The sequence below is a fragment of the Agelaius tricolor genome, unplaced genomic scaffold (genome assembly GCF_023055355.1).
Source record: "Agelaius tricolor isolate 1412-34295 unplaced genomic scaffold, bAgeTri1.0.p SCAF_10, whole genome shotgun sequence".
NCBI classification, from domain to species: Eukaryota; Metazoa; Chordata; class Aves; order Passeriformes; family Icteridae; genus Agelaius; species Agelaius tricolor.
In genome coordinates this window covers 34,728,065-34,741,519 of record NW_027269270.1, presented here as the reverse complement: position 1 = coordinate 34,741,519, position 13,455 = coordinate 34,728,065, and the positions used below count along the sequence as shown (strand labels likewise).

General features: G+C 44.7%; 1 protein-coding gene across 2 annotated transcripts; it reads left to right on the top strand.

Moving 5' to 3' along the window:
* Positions 1-2,909: 2,909 nt before the first annotated feature.
* On the top strand, positions 2,910-12,106 carry NMI (N-myc and STAT interactor). Of its 2 annotated transcripts, none has more exons than XM_071435508.1 (11): positions 2,910-3,069; positions 3,166-3,282; positions 4,863-4,913; positions 6,243-6,320; positions 6,594-6,740; positions 7,773-7,868; positions 8,350-8,524; positions 9,023-9,129; positions 9,240-9,435; positions 10,038-10,144; positions 11,397-12,106. In XM_071435508.1, exons 3-11 carry the CDS (start codon positions 4,869-4,871, stop codon positions 11,616-11,618), a joined length of 1,173 nt encoding a protein of 390 aa, XP_071291609.1. In that variant the 5' UTR covers positions 2,910-3,069; positions 3,166-3,282; positions 4,863-4,868; the 3' UTR covers positions 11,619-12,106. The 2 variants fall into 2 exon arrangements, with proteins under 2 accessions (XP_071291609.1, XP_071291610.1); XM_071435509.1 differs by having other exon boundaries at positions 3,166-3,296.
* Positions 12,107-13,455: the final 1,349 nt, after the last annotated feature.

Below are 13,455 nucleotides of genomic sequence, written 5' to 3'. Positions count from 1 at the left end.
CTGAGTTATCCTTCACCCTCCCTGAGCTGGAGTGGAGAAACCAGCCAGCTAAAGCCAGCTCCATTCTGGGTTAACCTTGAGGCTGGTTCATTTCCCAGCCTGGGCTGGCTGCATGAACACTCAGCAGAAACAGGGAGCTGAAGGATTGGAAACTTCTTGAAGGATCCATGTGGTTTTGGAGTCCCGTTGACATCAAGGTGTGATAACTCCAGATTTTGGTGCCTCAGCAGTGAGATCCAGAACTCGTGTCCTGATGGATTTTCATGCTGCTTTTTGAAGGGTAAGTTATCACCTACAGAGCACAATAAATGGATGATCCCAATCTGCTCCTCAACGCTGGAACAGCACTAAGGACAGAAAGATTTCTTTGCTTGCCTGAGGTCTGTAGGGTTTTTTCTCAGTAATTTAGTTGGGAGTCCTGAGGATGGGAGGTGATGCAGCAGTCACCATGATTGTCCTGCCTGTGTGAAAACTGCAGCTCCTTAAAGAAGAACATGGACATTTATTTCCTTTTTCCCAGGTACTAATAAAATACAAAAGCACCACAAACTTAAAAAGGCCCATTTTCCGGACTGAACATCCTGGAGATGAGCAGGGAAGACACCACTAATCCCCAGGCATCTAATTTCCATTTACTTTCCTCTTTGAATCTGTTGTAACTTTAGAAGAACCCAAATTTTCTCCCTCTGGAGGTAACTCCATGAGATTCTTAACTGAGCTACTGTGAAACAGTTTTGGCACCAACAAAAGGTACCTTGTGGCTGTGAAACTTCCTCCAGCTTAATCAGAGTATCTCTTGCTGCAGATGAGTCCTGATCATGATTTTCGTTTCAAGTTTCCAGTTCAGCTTCCTGGGCTCGTCCAGAGTTTTTCAGGCTCCTGAAGAGCAAGTTTGGAATCAATGCAGGCAGCTCAGAGAGTTGTAAAGCTTCTTATACTCCATGCTGTATTTTACTCCTCGATTTTCCCCTTTGGCAAAACTCCTCAGAGTTATGAAATCCACACTTTTCCCTTTACTCTGCTCCACATGTGGTTAACACCATAAATCCACAACACCCAGAAATGCACTAAGATATCAACTCCAAGGCAACCCCATTTCAGTTCAGGAACTTGGCCCAGGCCAGCATCTCCAATAAATTTCCTTTACCAAACAAGCACAAACACATTGTTCAGCTCAAATCCCAAACCAGGCTGACGTTGCTCGTTCCCTGGAGTTCGGGGAAATAAAGCTCCTTCAGATCCCAACATGAGCACGGTCACTGGAGAGCAGCCCACCACTGTGACATTTGAATCTGAAAATCTGCAGGGCTTAGGTCATAACAGAACCACCTCCTCCTCCCTGGCTACTCCAGCAAACCTCTCCCTTTTACTCATTGGTAACCAACTTTGTGTTTATAAAGCAATAGTAAACATTATTAGCCATTGTCAAGGCAGAAAATAATAACAAAAACAATAATAATAAACCCTCAAGCGCAGGGTCAGAGTTTCATCCCCTTATCTGGAAAAACAGATAAGGACTTTTGAAGCTGCCATAACAATCACGCTGTGGGTAAAATTCCTAGTGAATCTGGTGGCATGAGGTGATCACTATCCAAGCAGGGGGCAATCCAAGATCCCCTTTGTGGAGCCAGTGAAAACAAAAATTCTGAAGCCCTTAATCTGGCTGCTCCTGCCAGACCTCCTCGAGTGTGCTCACAGAGCCCAACCAATTCCACCAAGGAGCTCCGCTGTTATCCAGCTCCGTCTGCTTTTCCTCCAAAAGCAGAGTCCACTTCTGCAAAGTGACAAAGTCAGCGTTTACACTTGCACCAACTATTTGGCATATTTTGAATTTTTGAGGATTAATTTCGTGAACAGTCCGCGCTGTTTGACTGCAACCCAGACAAAATCCTTCGGCCTACGAGTACAAGTCTGTTTGCAATTTTGAGGGGAACACACTAAAAGATCCGTCAGCTTAGTTTGAAAGGAAACCTGCAAGTAATATACTAAGTAATATACTTCATTTTTCTTCTTCGTCTAGGATATGGACTCTTTCTTTTAGTTGTCTGTGTGGAATCATGGAATGGCTTGAATTGGAAGGGACTTAAAGATCCCATTCTATCCCTGCCATGGCAGGGACACCTCCCACTGTCCCAGGTGCTCCAAGCTCCATGCAGCCCGGCCCTGGGCACTGCCAGAGATCCAGGGGCAGCCCCAGCTTCTCTGGGAATCCCAGCCCAGCCAGGAATTCCCAATTCCCAATCTCCCATCCGTCCCTGCCCTCTGGGATTCCCTGTGTCCTGTCCCTCCAGCCCTTGTCCCCAGTCCCTCTGCAGCCTTTTACCCTCCCTTGGATGAGAACCAAGTGCTTTCTCTTCCTCAACACGACTAACACCACTTCCTCAACACCACTGAAATCCAAGGGGGTTGATTTTTCTCAGAAACCTCTTTAGAGGTCAAATTTCAGTGACAAGCCGACACTCGGTTATCCAGAATTCTTCGACGCGTTAATTTCTTGGACTGCGGCATCTCCATCCGCAAGGGCTCTTTCTGTCCAGGATGCTTTTTGCCACAGAAGGAAACCACAGTCCTTATATTACACCACGTAATCCCAGAGAATTACAAGTAAATAAATACACAGCCAAACTCAGCAGAGTCCGCTAAGTTTGTGCTATTTGATTTCACAGCTGGGCGCAGCCGGGACGGGCGAGCAGCGGCTCCGCCGCGAGGCCATGGCCGCCCTCACGCCCGCCCTTAGGGCGCTGCCCCAGCGCCCTTTCCCCGCCTCTTCCTGGGGGAAAAACGGGGATTTCCCCGTTTGCTCCACATTTGTGCCCGTTAGCCTCAGCGGAATTCGGCTGAGGGGCAGCTCCTCCCTTAACTCCGGCAGCTCCCCGGTGTGTGAGGGGGCCGGCCGGGCCGCGGCCCCTCCTTCCTTCCTTCCTGCCCCCGGGGTGGGAAGCGAAAGCGAAAGGCGGCCCCGGGCCGGCTCCGGAGGTTTTGAGGAGCCGCCGGCAGCTGCGGCAGCCCTGGCCGTGCCCCCCAGCCCGTCCCGGCCGTGCCCCCCAGCTCAGTGCCCGGAGCCGAGCGGTGAGGGAGGCCTCGGGTCCCTTGGAGGAGTCGGGGGTAAACCAGAGAACAACTGTTGTTCATTTCTGCTTTCACTTTCCTTTTTTTCCCCCACAGAAAACTGTACAAAAGTCTCTGAATTTTCGCTGCCCGATCCAAACCAGAAAGGGATTCCGGGATCCAACACCTCAGTTTCAAGCCTCTGAGTGAAGGTGGTGTCGCCTCAGAATCAAGGTGAGGATTCCCAGGTGAGAGGGTCAGAACTCGGGAGTTTGGGAATTTGGCTCGGAAATTTGGGCTGCTCCCGCTGGGATTTCAAGGTCAGGCCTGTGGAGTATCCAACTGTGGAAAAACGCCAATCGCTTGTTTTTAAAATTTTAGAAGTTTAGTAGTAATAAAATGGTTGTAAAAATAGTAATACAGTTAGAGTAATAATAATTTGGACAATTTGAATTAGGAGAATATGAGACAATAGAAACAAAGAGTCATGGACGTCCGGGTACCTTTTTCTGGGCAGCATAAATCCGAAAAAGGACACACGCTAACAAAGGATTAACCCTTATAAACAACAGCCTGTTGCATATTCATACATCTCATACATGATGCATAAATTCCATTCAAACTCAGGATTCTGTCTGGGCAGTGTCAGCTTCTTCCTCATAATCCTAAAGGCGTCATCTTGCCTGAGCAAGGCAGGAAGAATTCATTTCTCCTGATAATGGAGCAATAAATTCTCTTTCTCTGAAAGGTTCAAGTGTCCCGTGGCTGCTATCACAGTGTGAGTCCTTTCTTTAGAGAAAAAGTATCCTACATAGCACAGTTTCTATTTTAACATTTTGTTATACCCTAAAACTACATTTAATACACTACTTAAGAGAATTAATACAGCATTACTTTCTAACACAACACATATGATATTCATTTTAATATTTGTGAAAAGCCAATCATAAAGTAGGCATTTTTCACACAAGCTAAACCTTAGAGGATCAAACCTTGCCCTGGCAGCCACAGATTGGCTTGGAAGCCTCTGTACCTTGGCAGCTCCTCCTGGTCAGCGGCCTGGGAGCTTGCCCAAATCCCTTTTTATCTGTGTCCACAAAATGCTGTGGCAATGGATTCCAAATTTTAAATTATGTGCTGTGTGAATGTGTTTCCATTTGTGTTAAGCAGGTTTTGTAGAATCCTAGAATGGTTTGGGATGGAAGGGACATTTAAACCCATCCAGTGCCAGCCCTGCCATGGACAGGGACACTCCCACTGTCTCAGGGTGCTCCAGCCTGGCCTTGGGCACTGCCAGGGATCCAGGGGCAGCTGGCAATCCATTCCAGCTCCTCCCCACCCTCCCAGCAGGAATTCCCTCCCAATATCCCACCCAAATCTCCCCTTTCCCAGTAGGAGCCATTCCCTGGCTCCTGTCCCTCCATGCCTTGTCCCCAGTCCCTCTCCAGCTCTCCTGGAGCCCTTCAGGCCCTCTCTGAGGTCCCTTTTTCTCCAGGCTCTCAAGCACAGAACACACAGGCTGTTCCCAGGTGTGTAACAGCACAGAAGTGGCCTAAAGGGAAGTACAGAACTACCAGAGCAGCAAAATCGAGTTGTGTGCTGCAGAATTCCTCACATCTGCCTCTGGCTTTTATTTCCTTGTAGGGAAGGAGGCTTCAGATATCCAGTATCTGTCATTTTTGCTTGTGGAATTACACATTTGTGTTTAAAAACTCTTCCAGCTTAGCACAGCTTTTGGTATTCCTGATACTCTGTTGCATAAAAACTCCCCAAACGATACACACAATGTTGTCATTTTTTTCCTGGTCCCTCAGGTTTCCATGGATTTTACCAGCCCTCCATTACCTCTACAAGACAATGGTTTTGTAAGTATTTCCTGATGTGCTGCCTGGGAGTGAAATCTGTATTTGACTTTTGTATCTCTGACTGAAGGTTTGTGCTCCCTTCTGCTCCTGCTTGTCTCACCTTCTTCCACCCTTTAATACTTGGGGCATTCCCCATTTCCACCTCCTGTTTCCATGGGGAGAATCCCATTCCCAGGGTTCTGCATCACAGATCCTCCCAGAACTTTCTGTCCTGCCTCTCTTGCTCCTCTGTCTTTGTGGAGGATTTTAGGGGAATTTCCCTTTTCCTGGGATTCAGCTCCAGCAGTGCACAAGTGGTTTGGATGGGACTTTCCCTGGCCTTTCTTGTGTTTTCTTGGTTATTTTTTTCCTTCTTTCAGGATGGAAACTGCTGTGTGAACCCATTCTTTTAGTAAAAAATCCTTTTTGTTATTATCTTCCAGCTGTTGGCACGTGCATCCTTTTTATTTCCTGCACTCAGTCCCTGGAGTAAAGGAGTATTTTTCCCATTGTAACTAAGACACAGATGGGTATTTCCCTCTTGCTTAATTTGAAACTGGAAGAAATACTTTCTATTTTGTCATTTTTAGAAAATACCCAGCATTATCAAGAGAACTGGCAAGATCATCTAATTCAGATCTTTTCCATGGATTATCTAATTCAGATCTTTTGCTATGCCTAAATTTCATGGTTCCCATTCAAGCTTTCTGTAATCTTGAGTAAAAAGGGAGAAAATATTTCAGCAGATCTTTTTTGATTTTTTTTTTTCCTGCAGAACATTGCAGCCATAGAAACAAAACAGAACAGAGATTTTCCCTCTCTTTGGGCTTTGTAGTTTCCCTGCCCCTGTGAACTTGTGCCCTGAATTTCAATTCTGAAATGGTTCTTTTATCACCTTCCTTGATACTACCTTTTATTATCCAATCTCCCTGAGCTTGGAAGATTAAAATCCCATTTTCACTTTTATTTTTCTTTTTATTGACACCTCCTCCTGGAGGAACTGCTGAGAAAGCACAGAGTTAAACATTTGTGGGTTTGAGGGGCTTCATTCTGTGTGGAAGAACATGGAGACAACTTGATTCATTATTTAGCTGAATATTCACCTGTGCATTTTAGCAGCTAGATAATTAGCAAATAATAATGGCTGGCCAGTAATTTGCAATTTCATTGATTTTTGTCCTGTCCAGCCATTAAAATAATTCAACAATTTGACCTAAGGGAATAATGATGTTTTAAAATTTCTTTTGGTTAAACTTTTTAATTTTTTAAAGATTGTTTTAGAATTGTTTGGGGTGTCTCAGTTGTTGGCCAATGGAGGAGAAAACCAATGTGTTCCTCTTCCCTCTGCAGAGTATGGTACCCATTGTTCCACCTGGGGCATCCCTGGAAGAAATTGATAACCTCAAGGAAGAGCTGAGGATATGGAAGGCAAGTTCTGTAAAGCACATGGAATCATGGAAATTTGCTAAAATACAAAGACTGGTGCATCCTTCTAAAACCAGATCAAATCCCCCACATTTATAACACCTTGAATTTGTTCTGTTCTTCCAAGCTTTGTGCTTGTGTTGATGGCACTCTTGTAAGTTGAATATTTACCCAAAGTGTTAAAAATTACTTAGTGCAAAGGGCTTACTCGAGGTTTTGTTTGTTCCTCTAGAAATAACCCTTTAAAACATTGAAAATCTTCTTTTTGCTCGGCAGATAAGAGTTGAAGACGCTCAAAAGGTAAAAGCTGACCTCATTTCCTCCAAATCAAGAGCAGAGGCCGAGTGTGACAGAGCAGAGAAGCAGCTGACAGAGCTGAAGGAGCAGGAGAAGCAGAGGAAGGGGAGAATCACCAGCTGTGAGGTGTGGAGGGGGCTGCTGCTGTTTGCAGGGCTGGGAGGGAGCTGGGGGCTGGGAAAATGGGAGCAACATTCCCAGTTTCCCTGGCTTTACCAGTGTGCAGCTGTACTGGTCAAATGTTCCACGTGGTTTTTTGCTGCACTTCAGTTTTTCAGTGGCAGCAAAAGAGACAGTGCAAGAAACGGAATCTGTTTTGGGATGACAAAACAAAAACAAACCTGCCAAAACCAATCTTCCTCTCGCAAGGTTCTCCCCTTGGGATGAGTTTCAGGTCTGGGTGAAGGGGATGAAGCCCAGTGGGGTGATTCCACTGCTTTGCCAGCTCCCTGTTCTATGAGAGGTCACAGTACCCAAAGGATCAGCATTTCTTAAGTGCCAGTGAGCTGGGCAAGAGCCAGGGCCTGTCTGAAGAGGGTTTTTCCTTCTAGAACTGCTTGGCTGCAGAACCCCTTGGTTCATTCCCTCAATGTTCCATGTGCAGGAACAGCAGAACGTTCCACAGGCTGCCAGGGAGGTGCTTCCAGTGAGCTTTGGTGGATCCCTGATGAGAAATTACAGCTTCAAGCCATTACACTATAATTAATAGCTTAAACACACTCAGGTCGGGGGGAGATTTTGTGGAAGCTGATTTTGGTTCTGTAATCACAAAAGTTTGGGTTTGTAGCCAGGAAAGGTCATGGTCACCATCTGGCTTTGGCCTCCAGCTGATGGGAAATGCTCCAAGTGTCTGCAGTGGTTGCTGACTTCCCAGGAGCCACCCTGTGATGGTGGCTGGCTGGAGCTGACAGTATCTGCTCTGCTTCCTTCTCATCCTCTCACATTCCCTGTCCAGGAAATCCTGGATTTGCTCACAGAGCTTTGTGTCCAAGCAGGATTCCTTGTTCTGGAGGAATTATGGAGCAGACAGGAGGAAGGAGAAGGACATGAAGAGGGAAGAGTAGCAGCATGGCAGAAACTGCCCAGATGTTGCTGAAATATATTTCTGTCTTTATTTAAGTGTTTAATTTTGCATTTCATCTTTTTGGCCTGTGGCAGGAATTCTTGCTGCTAAAGCAAGAAAACACTGAGCTGAAAAAGGAGATTGAAAAGCTCAAAGAAGACCTGAAAGAACACAGTTCCCAGGATAATCCGGTAAAGGAGGTGGAATATTTGGAAATTGGTCTTTTAGGAGGGCAGATTTTTATTTTCAGAGAATGGTTTGGGTTGGAAGTGCCCTTAAATCCCATCTCATTCCAACCCCAGGGATACCTTCCCCTATCCCCAAGCCCCATCCAGCCTGGCCTTGGACACTTCCAGGGATCCAGGGGCAGCCCCAGCTGCTCTGGGAAGTTGAGCCTCCCCACTGAATCTGTCCCTCTTAAAGGCTGCTGGGGCCACTTGTCCAGCATTTGAACCTCTATAATTTCAATATGAAATAAAGCTGAAAGTTTCTTACTTTTCCTGGCAAGCCAGTTTGAAGCAGGGAGAGGATATGGAAATAAATCCAAGAGGTACTGGAAGTGGGAGAGGAATGAAAACAAGCAAACATTGATGAAATGGAAGGCAGTGGAATCAAAGATATTCATAACATTGGTAATTTACAAGTTTTCTTTCTCTTGTGTCAATTCTAAAGTTGGAGATTAAAAAGAAGGTGGCAGAAATGCAATTGAAGTTCACTCACCTGAAAGAGATGAAGGATGGTGGGGCAGATGTGGATATGGACACCCACTGTGTCTTTGGGGTGGCCACAAAAACCCCCTTCAGACTCAACCAGAGCCAAGCACTGCTGACTTTTGAAGATGAAGAAGGTAGGATGTGTATTTTAATTATAAAATTAATGTCTCTGATGTATTTCACCTGGTGGTGGTGTGGTTTTCCCCCAAGGGTGTTTTGAATGGGACAGGAAAAAAATCTTATCATATTTTATACAATAAGAGCATCTTTCATCAGCTTAAAAGTTCTACTAGTCCCACTCAAAATCTATTTTTATATGTATAATTAATTAATATATTTGCTATATTTATTGTATATTATTTAATAACATTGTTTATTGTTCATTGTTATTATTAAACTTATTTATTATTTATTATTTAAATTATTGATATAATATTTTGTTATTATATTATTTGGCCTACATAAAACCACAGAGATTTTATGGAAGTAGACATGGATGCTTGGGATCTGGTTGCCTAGTTATTATTAATTTCTCCTTTGCTGATGCAAAGGGAGATTTTTTTTAAGAGACTGGGGAATAATTTGGGATTTATAATGATTAAACAAAGCTTTCCATATCTGATTTCCCTTAGTTGCCCAGAAGCTGACAAAGATGAGCAAGCACTATGTGAACCTGGACAACAGAACAGCAAATGTGACAGTGAAGCCTTTTGAACTCGACATGGGATTCCAGTTTGAGGTAAACAGCTGAAATATGCAACTCTCAAAATCTGAGCTTTTTCAAAGCTTTAGGTTCTTTTTTTTTCAGTGTTTTCAGTCACAAAGTGCACAAAAATTTGATATTTTTAGCTCCATATCACTGTCTCTGGAAAGAAGATCAACGTTTCAGACATACCTGAGCTTCCTATTCCTGAAGAATGGATGAGAGACAAACTTGAGCTGTATTTCTACAAAACTGAGCAGGCAGAAGGAGGAGGAGAAATAGAAAAAGTGACCTACAACAAGGGGTCTGGGACAGGTGTCATCACATTCCTCAAACCTGGAGGTAGAGTCTGGAATATTTTCTTATCCAAATTCAGGCCCAGTTGTCCATCCTGGGTTCCATTCTGGGGTCACCACTGAGTGTTGCAAACTCTTCCCACAGGGAGCTCATTTCCCCCAGAGATGTGGGGAAATAAAGCAGTTTTTCATCACATCCTTTTGGAGCAAACACAACCTGCTCACAGTTCATGAGCTTTCTTTCAGAACTTTTCCCAAAAAACCTGTTTGTTTTTTTTCCCCTCTGCATTGCCAGACACTCATTCTGCAAACAGCAAATCAGATGAGTGTGATTTTAGCTCCTGTTGCAGGACAGTGCAGTTGGACAGGCATTTATGTTGCCCAGCTGGATGGAATTCCATGATCAATTCCACATCCACTTGGAGCAGCTGCTTTAGATTTATTTATTTTTAGCTTTGTGGGCATTCCATGATTTTGCTTTTTGTTTTGGAAGTGCCAAATAAACTTTTTGCAGAATGCACGTGAAGAATCTACAGGTGTGCCATCCTACATTAGCGGGATGAGCCTGGTCATTGAAATGTTTATAAAATAGTGGTTCAATTATATTAAATAATTAACTGTTTTTTTATTATTATTATTCTCTTACAGCAAGCTACAACTTTGTGCGATGTACTAAATACCCTTTCTGTGCAGAGGAAAAGTGGTTCATCATTTCTGTCTCTCCACACTTTGATTTCCACTTGAGGAATTTTCAGGTAAAAGAATCTGCTCCAGGCTGATAGAACAGATAAGTGGGAAATAGGAGGATGGGCAGAATTTTCCCTCCTTTTGTGTGAAGGTCCCAGCCAGTGTGGCTGTGAAATAGGCTGTTGAGCTCATGTGAAGCTGCAATTTATCTTTAAAGGGTGTGCTTGTCTTTCCTTGATGGAATTATCTCAGCACTCCCCACATGGCTGTGCTGGGCAGTTTGGGAAGGAGGTTAAGCACAAAGCTCTGCCAGGATCCCAGAGTCCCAGCAAATGCAACATTTGCTCATCCATTCCTTGATTTCACTCTTCCATTCAGCCCAAATTGTGAGAGCTGCCTCATCACACTCTGCTTCAGGAGGAGATGGTGATCAGGTCAGAATCGTGTCTGTAATTAGGCCTTTGTAATTAAGGCATGGGCTGCAGTGTGCAGGACACACAGCTGGTATTGGGGCAGTCCTGGCAGGGATTTTATGGGGTGGTGCTGTCAGGAGCCATCAGAGATCCCCAAATCCAGAGTGTGGCTGCAGTAAGGAGTGCAGGATACACCAGTTAAGGTGTGGGCTTGGAATCATGGAACCACAGAATCTCCTGAGCTGGAAGGGACCCACAGGATCATGGATCCATGCACAGACACCCCAAAATCCCACCCTGGACATCCCTGTCCAAGCACTCCTGGAGCCCTGGCAGCCTTGGCAATGTGCCCATTCCCTGGGGAGCCTGGGCAGTGCCAGCACCCTCTGGGGGAAGAACCTTTCCTGAAATCCATCCTAAATCTGCCCTGACCCAGCTCCAGCTCTTGTTCCTCTGTTCCCAGAGGGCAGAGATGGGAGCTGTCCCTCAGGAGGAAGCTCCAGACTGGGATGAGTCTCCTCCAACAAACCAAGTGCCCTCAACTGCCTCTCCAAGACCCTGCATGGCAGTGTGAATCCAGAGTCCCAGAGCCTGCATGGCAGTGTGAATCCAGAGCCTTCATGGCAGTGTGAATCCAGAGTCTTCATGGCAGTGTGAATCCAGAGTCCCAGCCCCTTCATGGCAGTGTGAATCCAGAGCCTTCATGGCAGTGTGAATCCAGAGTCCCAGAGCCTTCATGGCAGTGTGAATCTAGAGTTCTGCTCTTTCCAGAGAAATTTCCACTATCTAAAGTTTTCACCTCATCAGAGATCCCAGCTACACCTGAGCAAGGAATTCAATTCCCATCTCTCCCAGTTCCCTTGAGTGCCCAGCTGCTGTATAATCCAGGTTTGTTTTTCCTCCCCAGCCACACTGCAGGGTTTCCAAGAAAACCATTCTGCTGAAAGGAGTCCCAGAGGTGGAAGAGGATGAAGAAAGTGTGCAGGACATGATTGAAATTCACTTCCAAAAGCCAAGCAATGGTGGGGGGGAGATAGAGAAAATCAAATACATCTCCAGAGGAGCAGCCTATGTTTGCTTTGAGGAGGATACTGGGAATGCCAGCTCAGAAATCACAGGGGACTCATGAGGTTTTGTTCCTCAGGGATTTCTGTAGGTATTGTGCTTTAATGCTCTGAAATTGATGCTGTAGCAAAGGAATCCTGCCTTCCTGCTTTGTCTCATGGCACTGGCTTTGCACAGGCAGTCAGCAAAACTCCCTGCCTGTGTTACACATTAGAGGCACAGACCAAGCCTTCAGCAGCCCCTGAAATAGCTCACATTTTCTGCAACTTTGCATATTTTATACCTAGCAGATTTTAAAATACTCCAGAGTGGGATGAGTGGATTATTAATTACCTTCTGGATACAAAAGCCATATTTAATCCCAATCCAAGCCTCCTCCCAGTCCTGCTTTGTTAAGTGCCAGAGTTTCAGAAGGTGGCTCTGAGTGCCACCAGAACACAAACACCTGAAAACATCCTGTAATTTCATAAAAGCCACCTTATCAAATCAGTGATAGAATTAAAATAGAAAATGGGAAGAATAGAATAGAATTAAAATAGAAATTAAAATAGATGGAATTAAAATAGGAAAAAACCAAGAAATTGCACTTAAGAAATGCCCTGGCATTTGCTGCCTTTAGCTGTTCATAGCCTGGTTTACTGTTTGATTTTAATACTCGTTTCTGCAATTAAATTTTCCTAATTTTTGTTCATGATTCTGGTAATTTTAAACTATTTCAGCCAAGGATTGAGCTGATGCTGTACCTGGTTTTGTAACAGTGCTGCTGAACAGCCCTGAGGGCTCTGGTGATCCCAGGCTGGGGCTGGGAGGGCATGGAGAGAGTGATTTTTCAAGGAGGAATGTTTTTCCTTTTCTACTGTCATCCTTGGAAAACAAATCCTCCTCTGACTTTGCACTTTTGCCATCCTTGGGGGCTGAAATGGTTTGGCCCTAATAGTCTTGTCTCCAAACTAACATGAGCCTGACATTGTAAATAATTTCTTTTTGGGGTATTTGACATCTTGATGTGCAGGGAAAGGAGAGGGAATACCTCAGGGATTATTATTCCAGACCAACTTAATTGGCAACGGATAAAAGTTGAATATGGAAAGTTAAAAGGCTGCAAACACCAGAGTTTATTTTGAATTTGCTGTTGAGTGAGATACATGTGACTGTAGCACCTCTCACTGTTTAGGGCATGTAAAGGCAGGGATTGATTACCTGACCATTGTAAAAGAATAATAATCACTCCAAACAAAGTAGGTCTGAAGAATTTACAGAAATTGTGCACTTTTGCACTCTCAAAAACGTGGTAAAACCAGACACCTTAAAAAGAGAGGGGGAAAAACCTGAGAAAGGTAAAAAATGTCATGGATTTCAACTGTATCTCACTGATAAATATTGACAAGTAAATCATTAAAAAGGAAAAAGCTTAAAATTCTCATAAGGTGTGACTCATGAGGAGTGGCGAGAAGCTGCAGGTTTTAAAGCCCAGAAAACAAATCAGATTTTTACACTTTAAAGACAACATCTGTAAATGTCTTGCCTTTGTCCCTGATGAATTATGGCTTGTGATGATTACCCTGTTAAATTTTAAAGCAGCAATGGTGCTTTAAAGGCTGGAGACTGGTTTTAATGATGAAAAATAACAATAAAGTGTCAGTGATGCGTCTACAAATGTCAGTATCCTTTTTTCCTCCCCTCTGGGGTGACTTTTCATCGGGCTGGGAGGTTTTTATTCCCAAATTACACACAGGGACATTTCCCAGCTGCAGTGTTCACCCCAACATCAGTGTCCAGCCAAACCCGGGGCTGTTTGGGGCCACAGGAGCTGTGCAAGCGCAGCCTTTGGGGTGCCAGGGGGGATTCCCTGGCCACGGGGGACAGGGGGAAGGAATTCCTGCCTGGGAGGGTGGGCAGGC